Source organism: Vollenhovia emeryi, unplaced genomic scaffold (assembly GCF_000949405.1).
Source record: "Vollenhovia emeryi isolate VEMERY1.0 unplaced genomic scaffold, V.emery_V1.0 DF939153.1, whole genome shotgun sequence".
Taxonomy (NCBI): Eukaryota; Metazoa; Arthropoda; class Insecta; order Hymenoptera; family Formicidae; genus Vollenhovia; species Vollenhovia emeryi.
In genome coordinates, this window is record NW_011967213.1 from 1,444,887 (window position 1) to 1,455,606 (window position 10,720).

Consider the following 10,720-nt stretch of genomic DNA (forward strand, 5'->3'; position numbering starts at 1 on the left):
GGGACATACGGGTATTAGGACACACCCTGTATAGTGAATCGTGGAACTCGTCCTCAACCTGGTTGCCTCCAACTTGATGACCTACCATTAAACTCTATTGGTAAATAATGATCTATGCAACTAAATATTGCATTAAACTTTGAAATATAACTTAATTCCAGCAAATAATTTATCGTTAAATATTTATTAAATACTCATATGTATCGCTTAACATGTTAAAAGTAATTATTAATAGAATTAAAATAATTTGAATTCTAATTAAATTCAAAATTGAAAAATTGTCTTTTGACTAGTTTAATAAAAATAGTTATTTTTACTAGTTTGCGAATGTTGAATAATTATATATACACAATTATTTTTAAATAAATATCAAGTGTTTAATGTAAAATTACCAAGAGTTACTTCAAAAATATTTTGTTCTAATTACGTTTTTGTTATGTTGCTACTAGGTGTCTGTAGTCATCAAAGATCTGTCGAGTTATATGCAGAATCAAAAGTTTACAGTTGTTGTCCCAAATTTGTTGTACCACAATGTTCTTCTGCGCAATATAATTCCTTCAGTAAGTGCACTAAGACGATCGGTATTGGATATACAGCTACAAACGACATGTAAGATGATATATAGCATTTTATTTAATTATTTAGCATAAATAATCGGACTAACAATTATTTTCATAACGAAGTATAGTAGTAACAAAATATTCACGTATAACATTTCTTTTGCAGAAGCGGAAAAGTTTATGTTTCTTATGACCCTGATAACCCTGATGACAAATAACAAATAGTTAAGTTATTTCACCGTATTCAATATATTACTAAAGATTTATAGAAAACGTAGTTATAAAGCACTGATTCTGTCATATAATTCACTTATATGAGTGCAGTATATAGTAGTATATAGTGATGTCCCAAATTTAACAGATTATTTTCCTTATTTTTCTTATTAGAAAATATTTAATATATATATATTTATATATCATAACATATTGGCAACTTTTCCAACAAACCATTGGAAATTTATACAATGCCAAGAATTATATTTTTATTAAGGTATACATATATGTATATACATATATATACACTTTAATACAAAAATATATTTCTTAAATTATATGTAAAAATATAAAGCTATTATTTAAAAAAAATGTAAGTACCTAAAGTCAATAAAATCTTATCTTTATTGTTTTAATTAAATAATTTTTCTTAGTATTTTTTAAGATTAGACAAGGAGAGATTGATCCGAAATTGGATAACAAAGAAGAAATAGTTAAATAATAGAATAGATAAAATACAATTTACGAAATCTGTGGCATTTTATAAATTTTCAATGGTTTGGTGGAAAAGTTGCCAATATGTTATGATATTGCAATAAATTTGCACATTTTTGTTGACAATTTTAAAAATAAATCGTTTTCCTTAGTATAAATATCAATATTTTTATTATTTTTAATGATACTAGAGAGTTAGATCACGGACCGTGATTATTCATATTAAATTGTCTTAATCATTGTGATCGTAATCAATAAAAATATTGTAGGAAGTGAATGAGAGGCTGAATGCTTTTAATATATTCCGCGATAGTATGATTTGTGTTTCGCGCGCGGTATGGTGGAGCGCTGCCAACGCGCCGGACACTAGAGTGAGTGACCGTCAGGAGGCGTGTGAGAGGGAGTCTAGGGGAAATCCCCCCGGAGACAGGAGTGAGTTGGAGAGAGCGAGCGAGAAAAGACGGACTTCACGTTGCCACGGCATTTTTGTATCTGTGAGCTAAATATACTATTCTGCATTTATTAATCGGATTGGTTTGGTAGGGAATCATCCTATTCCTCCTAACACCTTTCCTACAATATGATATTTAATCTCAATTTCTTGTTGTTTCTTTATTCATGAAAAATTCTGAAAAAATCAATGATGATCTAATGATATCATTAAGACGATCTTCCGCCCATTCCTAAATCGGTCCACCTATTTATATACAGTTCTACGCTTCATAGAGGACTCCTCAACACACTTCCTAACATTTCAAGAATTTCCCACCCACTTTTACCGAGTTTCTTGAGAACTTTGATGTTGGTTCTTTACTCGGTTAAAACATCTCGCTCCATTTTGACCGTGCAAAAACAAATGCGTTTACAAATATTGGTACAGAAAAATACATACGCACTCAACTGTGACCTAATAGACTAATGACTCGTAGAGGCCTTCACACACACAGTCCATAAAACATTACAGTAAGGTTTGAACTATAGAGTATAGAGTATAGAGAGGGGGACTATAGAGAGTATAGAGCAAGGATAGTATAAGAGAGTGGGGAGTTTCGTAGCAAGATACTCTTCGGCAAGCCGTCACTTTCTCCCGAGATATGATGACCAAATAAAAACCAACGATTTTTCGTAAGATGCGAATTCGAATCTTCAATTATTTACAGCAGCGTACGCCCCTCTGCGCCACGATCATCATGAAATTACACACATTTTCGGCGGCACGAAATCATTCAAAGTGCTTAAGTTTATATATTTTACGTCTCTCTACGGATATTGTAATACTGATGCTTATAGCTTTTAGAATTATATGTATGATCTTTGACGTATCCGCAATAGTCATGTTATTATAATTTATTAAATTAATGAAATTAATAATTTTTTAAAAAGTGCATTACACGTACATTTTGTACAATTTGACTTGAGTAAGATATTCACGTGAACACGTGATTTTTTTACTATAATCAGAGAAAATATCACTTAATATTTATTCTTATCTGAATCATTTTTCTGATAACTACTATCGACTGTATAATTATTGGTAAATTGTTGCAAAAAATTTATTACGTTTAGCCTACAAAATATCCAAAATACACCACATTTTACTTATAGTAGTATTGTAGTTAAAAGAATCAACTATATAATTTTTTATCACTTTACAAAATCTTTTGATTTGTACCTACATTTATATTCTTTGTACTTATATTTATAATTTTTATATTTATATGTATACGTATGTTTTTGTAATTTTAACAAGTATATGGAGATAAAAAGCATGACTTTATGCGGAACGAAATATCCATGTTTACGCTTATGCTTGAAGTAATATAATTTCGCTTATGTCGTAACTAGGTTGACATGGAAGTGGCACGGATATATATTCCGTTGAAATCGAGTTTCTGTACAATATGGCATGTGGCGTCATGCGACTTTCAGTCGCAAGGCCTGGATTAAAAAGTGATTTTCGTCAGTTGTGAGAAGTTTGTTTAATTTAAAATGCTATTGACAGTATATCTGTGTGGTCTATTATTTTTTGTGACAAGGATAATGCGCGGCCAATCGTTGTGTTCTTGTAAGCGTAAGTGTGTAATTTGCACATATTTTTACAAACGTTGAGAGCTAATATTAATATTGTGATTGTGCTATTGTTCAGGTAATCAAACGGATTTGAATTTCGCGACAAATGTCAAACTACTCTATTACAAATGGTTTGTATCCATAACGAAATATCTAAATAATAATTAGCAATAATAATCAGTACGAGTGCGTGCTTCTCAGCAATAGTGAAATTCCTGCCACAATCGCTTATCCTATCACAGTGCCAGAGCTGTTACAAAATTCGTTGGATGATAATAAGCGGACAATCTTTTATATTTATGGATATTTGCAATTTGCGGACGACCCAAATGTTCAGTTAATGATGAAAGGTATGGCGTTTATACGTAAGATCATTAAGGCCTGTTATATAATACGTTGTATGTCGCTGTCGGATGTCGGGACGTAGCCGATGGTCTTTCCAAATTTCTTTTCAAAAAATAAATTTTCCCATTGGACCATCGGCTACGTCCCGACATCCCACAGCGACATACGACGTATTGTACAACGTGCCTAAGAAGTCAAATGGAAATAATGAGAATTAATATATGTATCATTAGCGCTTTGTTATAGAAGAACGGACAACATAGTGCTACTTGATTGGAGTAAATACTCTAATGGCACTTACGCGACCGTTTTCAGAAATGCTGAAAAAGTAGGAGATTTGTTCGCACAAAGTATACGACTACTTGTGGATAATGGCCTGGACGTATCGAAAATTTATATCGTCGCGCATTCCTTGGGTGCTCACATTGCTGGTTTCGTCGGTAAATGCAACGACTTTAAGATATCTCGTATCACAGGTAGGTATATGTATAATTAAATTATCTTTAAAATGCATGAGATTTATTTTTTTTAAAGTTATCATTACTCTGAATAATTGATTCTTTAGTAACGATTATATCTAGCGTTTACTCTGTATCTTCATTTATCGTGTTAACGAGAAATTGGCAAAAATTATGCTGAGAAAGTATTTTATTTTATAGTTTTATACAGCGGTGCACGTAATTAGTGAATTTGTTTTATGACGTTCCTCAAAGTAAAATTTATTATAGCATTGGATCCTGCAAATTCTATTTTTTATTTTCCCGGATGTTACCTCACGCGTAACGATGCAACATGGGTCGATGTTATTCACACGGACATGGGCGGATATGGCACGCTAAAATCTACGGGAACCGCGGATTATTACGTAAACGGCGGAACTCGTCCTCAACCTGGTTGTAAATTCCTTAGCCCACCATTAAGTAATGACGGTAATAATAATTAATGCAATTAAACGTAGCGTTGCTAATTCTTAGCATGTCAAATAGCTTCAGTATTTTAATAGAATTTTATGTTGTTAGATCTCTGTAGTCATCAAAAATCAGTCGTGCTATATGCCAAATTGAAACGTAATCCTACCACATTTGTTGCAAAGGAGTGTTCTTCCTATTTTAGCTATAAAGTTAATGATTGCTATAAGATTCGGCAGATTGGTATTGGATATGCAGCAAAGGACATGTAAGATAATATTTAACATTTTACTTTATCATTTTGCACAAGTAACCAGTTGTTTTTGTATGATGGTAAAAAAGATATTAATCTTTAACATCTTTGCAGACGCGGATCATTTTATCTTCGTATAAATACTATATAACATGTTCATTGTATCGTATTCGAAGGTTTATAGAAAATCGAATAAAAATGTACTGATTCTATTATACGATTATTTGGTATAATTCTGTTGTATGCACTGTTCTAAATTCATTGAAATATTTTTTTATTCTATAAACCATGTAATAACTATCGAATAACTATAAAGTTAAATCGTCTTAATAAAAAAATATACCTAAATTACGAAAATATAAAGCAACTGTTATTCAAAGAGATGCATTATTCGTATTATTTGTATTTATTATTATTATATGTGTGTATACATGATAATACATTTCATATAATAATAATAAATATATTTATATTTCATATTATCTCATTTAATTATTGTATAATTATTTTGTCTACAATGAAAGTATAAAATTATGCCTCCCGTATCCCTGCCTACCCGCGCGAATTCCTATCTACCCGTCTTTCTACCGACCCGTACTCCGATTTATAGTCCTACCTGTGCATTTTCTTACAGTGTTTCAATCTAACAAGCTTACAAATTTCCAATTACAACCGCGACGCGACTTATTAGGAATCTAACTTGGGGTTGTAACTCACGAGCGATTGAGATTTAACCTTCCAATCTCGCATATACGCGAGAAAATATACAGAAAAATAGCCCACCCGACTTTTGGTTAAAAAATACATATAAACCGTCTTGTACATTAGCGTGCTTGTACATTACTGCACCATCGTGGTCAATAAGGACCACTTATATTCCTTCGTAGGGCCAGAGATCGGATCTTTTGTCACGCTTGGCCATACAATCCGATCAAATTTCGCAATTTTGCCTCGATAAAAAAGTTTTCGACTTACCGATCCGATGCGCAGCAGCGGAGTTTAACTACGGCGATTCTATAACAGAAAATTATGAAATTCACATTAGAACAGTATTCGAGAATATTGATATTAAAGAAAATATTTTTTTAATTATTTAAAATAAACACGCTATCTTAAAATTCGGACTGCGTACGAATTCGCGAAAAACAAGGGGAATTTCGAAGCGTTCTCGTTGAACACGTAACCGCCGGTAAAAAAGCTCTCGTACAGAAAACAACCGGAGCTTATTGACGAAATTTATCCTTTGACTTGCATATTTCCGAGGGCTCGCAATGAGACTCGCTCTCGCCTGCTGTAATTCTGAGATGTATTATCACGAGTACTCGCGAGTTATAGAGGAAAGTCTCCTATTTTGAGACAGGCTTTTAATGTGAGACAGCAGGTTCTCAACGTTCAAATTCAATCGCAAATCTTTCTTCGCGACGATTACACGATCTAACAATGAATTTTCCACTAAACAGATTTCACTCTCAAGAGCAATAAAATCACGGTGGAACCAATAGACAGATGCTTGTTAATTTAACAGACACCCTGCTATCTCATATTAGGGACTTGTCTCATAATAGGGGACTTTCCTCTACAACTCGCGACCGGACGAAAGTCTGATATAGTTTATTAGGAGTAAAAATGCGTGCGTGCAAATCGTTCGGCGGGTTCTCACGCGAATCATTCGAACGGGCGAGTCGAGTAAACGGAGCGACGGAGTAAAACAAATCCGCGAAATGACGTTAACGCGAGAATAATGCACAAACACTTGTACTCACCATAGAGTTGCTCCGCCGTTGCCCGATGCCTCCCAGGCCGCCGCTTCCTCTCAGACTCCTCCATTTGGCACTGGCACTACGCGACACTCGCGAAAGAGGAGCCAATTACGATCGCGCGCACTAATTACCGAAGACACGGCACTCCCGGCGTTAATCGACTCGGACCTCACAGCAACGAGAACGCGAGACACAGCCGTGCGCGGAAATACGAGAGACGCCGCGTCTGGCGAGGTGGCGGGAACGTTTCGCGGCGGGAAGGACTCGCGGAGATGTGCGAGGTTAACTTGACGCGCGTCGCGAAAAAGGGGAACCGAACGCGTGCGTTCGACGGGGCGATTTCGCGCGAACGTCTCTCTCGCCGCGCATCACGCGCGGAAAACACGGAATATCAGTGCACGCGCGAGGAGATACGAAAAATTGGAGAGCTCGGTGTATTCGTGGGACGCGAGGATACACGACGGCGGGTCACAGGAACAGCGGTGCCGACCGCGCCTGAGATTTCGGCCGGGATTTCGCACATTTACGCGTCTCGATGGACTACCGACGCGTCGAGTCCACGTCGCGTGATTGTTGCACCGGACAATGGGAAAACTCACCGCATGATTGTGAAACGCGTCGACCACCGCACGAGACCGATCCGCTGCGTGTCCACCGGGCTCCTACGAATCAATCAACATGGCGGCGTTCCCGGCGGTCATTGCGCGGCGTCACAACGGCGCGCGGTACTGCGCGAGTCGAGTTGGCGGCGCGATGCGTCTTGAGTAAACGCGTATGCTCGGATAACGCGCACTTTGACGACGCGACCGACACCTTCGCGGCTCCCTTCACAATTCATTCACTTTGCATCGTCGAAAGGGTTGCGAGCACGATTTGGCGAGTGTCACTTTCGGTATCTCGAGCGAGGCAAGTTCTTCGGGAAAGACGAGGACGACGTCCCACGGCACTCGCGGTGTCAAAGAGCTCGATCACACGGCTGTGGCATTGTTCACTTACGCCGGGAGCGATCGCGCACATCGTCCCGTGACACTCGTATCGGAGGTTCGAACGATAGTACTTCACTCGCGTCTTCTAACCTCGGCGAGCAGCGGCCGCGGCGGCGCGAACTAATTGTAAGTCAACGGCGCGTCGGAAAATCACATCGGTGATTTCACTCGCGCGATGTATGTGGCAGAAGCGCGCAAATCCACGCGACGAACACGCACTTGGACGAGCAACCGATGTTCTCGCGGCTGTCCTGCAACTCAATTTGTGCCACGGGAATAGCAAGCGCGAACGGTAGACGGCAATTCGGCGGTTCGCTTCTCGTGTCTCGAGCGAAGTAACAAAGTTTCTCCCTTCCGAGGAACGAAAACGACGTTCCGCGGCACCCACAGAATCGATCGGCTCGATCGCGCGGCCGCGGCGTCACTTAATTACGCGGAAAATGATCGCGCACTTCACTCCGTCGTGTACTTGCCGGCGCGGCGGCTCGAACGATAATGCGAAGCACCGTGTGTCCCTGACCTCGGCGCGCGGCGGCTCGGCGTAAACATCCCCGAGCGGCGCGCGAGCGTGAGTCTGAAAAACATCAAAAAAACTTTGAAGAACGAACAATGAATGAAAGATACGCCGTACTTACCTGCTCCGTTGATTTTCACGGGTAAATCGGCTATCAGTCCGCGTTCTGTCTCGGTAACGGCCGGTCGCTGTCGCGAGTGTCGTGCGGTTGTGTGCTGTGATAAGGCCTTCACACACAAAATTCCGTAAGGACGTAAAACGTAAGCGTAAGAAAATTAACAGATTGGATTTGCTACTGCTTGCGTTATTGCCTTACGTTCTCGACTGTGATTGGTCGATTTTCTTACGCTTACGTTTTACGTCCTTACGGAATTTTGTGTGTGAAGGCCTTTATGCGTGGTCTACAATACGCGTCGCAGAGTCGTAGTCGTAAGAATAATCGACTGCGATTGGTCAATTTCGTCAGACACATAAGAATTGACCAATCATAGTCGACTATTCTTACGACTACGACTTCTATGTAGACGAGGCTTTAGGGCGTGAATAGAAAGATTGTCTCTCGATAAAGTCGTAAGATTTAAGTTGGTGTCGAGAGTCAAGATACAAAGAAGTGTCGTAGATCGCGTATCTCGCATCACATTCATGGCATCGCGAGGCGACATACGGCAATTTTTTGTGCGTTGACTTTCGGCGCCGACTTAAGTCTTACGACGTAATCGTAAACGGATACAATCTTAGGAATATCGTGCGCTTTGTGCGAATAATTAATAACCATCGGCCTGAGACAATTAATTCCCGTGTTCAGTGGAAGATATCGAGACGAGAGGACGCGATGACGGTACCCGTTTTAATCGAAGCAGGTAATTTTACGCTATTTATCTATGTATATGGAATCGAGGCGACAGAGGATGAAATTTACCACGCTGTCACTTGGCCGCATACGTTATCTTTGATGTTAACGTTATTTATAAATAATATTTTATCTTGATTTTTATCCACGACTATTATATAATAAATAATTACCACGTTGTGCGCAAGTCGTATATTAACGGGGCAGAATATTGCATAAGCCGTATGTGCGGATTAGTAACCCGTTATATATTATTAGTATAATTACTCTCCTCGTTACGTGCAATTTCTCAGCCGGTCGCTAAATCCGCGGTCGCATACGCAATGCGTCGCATAAATACACTCGGCGCGCTCTCAGCAAGAGATATCGTCACTAATCCCGGCCTAATGAGTGTCCTAACGGGGGACTTTGATTACTGGCGAGCGACGCGTATTAGAATCAAGTAGACTCATAAAATAAGTCGCGGTGATTGAACGACGTTCCTCACTCGTAGAAAATTTTACATAGTGAAACAAAGTGTATTCTTCACGTGATTTTTACAATACGTTATCGAATCAGATTTTATTTGCCTTGCATTTGATATCAGTGTGAAAAATACATCGGAGTATAGAGAGGGGAGAGAGAGAGAGAGAGAGAGAAATGTACGAAATTATGAAATATCAAATGTCAGTAATTATTAATATTTTCAATTCCGTATAGATTCCGTTTTCCATTTGAAGTTTGGTCTTTCAGTTGTTTTAAGATCCCTGTAAGATTTTAGTTGTAATTTTAGCGTACATTTCAAGAGTCAAACTTTGCTCTTTAATATGAGCGTTTATTATCGCTGCATATAAAGAAGCGGGAACGATAAATTAACAATCGTACTATTATTACAGAATGCTATAAATACTGTCTCGCAACGAAATTCAGAATTTTCTGTACAAGGGCAATAAAATAAATTTAATTTTACTTTTTAATTGTTAACGTCGTGAAATGAGAAATAGCTAATTTATGTACATAATAATTGAAAAATGTAAGTATAAGCTTCAAATTATATAACGTATTATTTAAACTTGATCAGCAGAATTATATTACACGAAGTATAGTGATCAGTGCACTTAATGCAATTTTTAAAAGACACATTTATATACATATGTGGAAGAAGAAGTACCGGTCTTCGGAATATTTATCAATTGAGAATAGAATAGTGTCTATTATTCTGTTTCCCGCGATTAAATCGTTCGTTGCCTTTGTTTCTGATTCATAAATGGCACTTCCGTTCATTTTCTGCCGTTGCGCGGCGAATCTGAGAAGAACTATGGTCCAATTTGGCCGATTGACGCACGAGTGGTTGATTATAATTTCATATCGAACGTTGGCCGTCATGAATAATAGATACAACAGATTGTTTCCATCCTCCATACTCGTCGGCCAAACCTTTTATCGCGAATGCTTGCTCGCATTCCGCAGATTTCTTACCTCCCCAAAAGGTATACCGTAAAATGAGCGTTGCATTTATGCAAGTGAAGGCTTTTATGGAGCGACGAATAAATTGAATTGCATGCACAAATTCAAATCATAGTATTGAAAATGCTGATATGAGCTAAGTTCAATAATATCGTTACTATTAAAATAATCGACAGCAGATATTGCCTTGATTTTTCCTTGAACGATCATGTTAAAAGAATCTTTGACATAACGAATTATTCATTTGATAGGAAAAACGAGCAGCGCATAATTCTCTCTCTCTCTCTCTCTCTCTCTCTCTCTCTCTCTCTCTCTCTCTC

The 10,720-nt window shown here is 38.2% G+C and overlaps 3 protein-coding genes across 5 annotated transcripts in view; all 3 read left to right on the forward strand.

The window, feature by feature from the left end:
• LOC105565358 (lipase member H-A-like) overlaps window positions 1-1,074 on the forward strand; it is a 3,160-nt gene extending 2,086 nt beyond the window's left edge. The window contains exons 6-8 of the mRNA XM_012018483.1: window positions 22-100; window positions 450-609; window positions 727-1,074. Coding sequence (XP_011873873.1) covers window positions 22-100; window positions 450-609; window positions 727-778 — 291 coding nt within the window. The 3' untranslated portion in view covers window positions 779-1,074. The remainder of the gene's footprint in view (window positions 1-21; window positions 101-449; window positions 610-726) is intronic.
• A 79-nt stretch (window positions 1,075-1,153) lies between these two features.
• LOC105565360 (lipase member H-A-like) lies at window positions 1,154-5,223 on the forward strand. 3 transcript variants are annotated; one of them, XM_012018485.1, is made up of 8 exons: window positions 1,154-1,762; window positions 3,114-3,339; window positions 3,415-3,469; window positions 3,540-3,688; window positions 3,917-4,159; window positions 4,412-4,612; window positions 4,703-4,859; window positions 4,959-5,223. In XM_012018485.1, the coding sequence occupies exons 2-8, from the start codon at window positions 3,258-3,260 to the stop codon at window positions 4,993-4,995; spliced, it is 924 nt and encodes a 307-aa protein (XP_011873875.1). In that variant the 5' UTR covers window positions 1,154-1,762; window positions 3,114-3,257; the 3' UTR covers window positions 4,996-5,223. The 3 variants fall into 3 exon arrangements, with proteins under 3 accessions (XP_011873875.1, XP_011873876.1, XP_011873877.1); XM_012018486.1 differs by having other exon boundaries at window positions 3,114-3,333; XM_012018487.1 differs by lacking the exon at window positions 1,154-1,762 and having other exon boundaries at window positions 3,260-3,333; window positions 3,581-3,688.
• Window positions 5,224-7,788: 2,565 nt separating this feature from the next.
• Window positions 7,789-10,720, forward strand: part of LOC105565359 (ras-like protein 1) — a 14,037-nt gene continuing 11,105 nt past the window's right edge. The window contains exons 1-2 of the mRNA XM_012018484.1: window positions 7,789-8,349; window positions 8,843-8,964. The gene's annotated coding sequence lies outside the window, so the exon portion shown is untranslated. The remainder of the gene's footprint in view (window positions 8,350-8,842; window positions 8,965-10,720) is intronic.

Excerpts from the sequence above, each read along its gene's own strand:
- LOC105565360 (XM_012018485.1), top strand. The coding sequence starts at position 3,258 with ATGCTATTGACAGTATATCTGTGTGGTCTATTATTTTTTGTGACAAGG. Across the intron at positions 3,470-3,539 it reads AAACTACTCTATTACAAATG|CAATAGTGAAATTCCTGCCA; the intron begins GTTTGTATCCAT and ends CGTGCTTCTCAG. Across the intron at positions 4,160-4,411 it reads TAAGATATCTCGTATCACAG|CATTGGATCCTGCAAATTCT; the intron begins GTAGGTATATGT and ends AATTTATTATAG.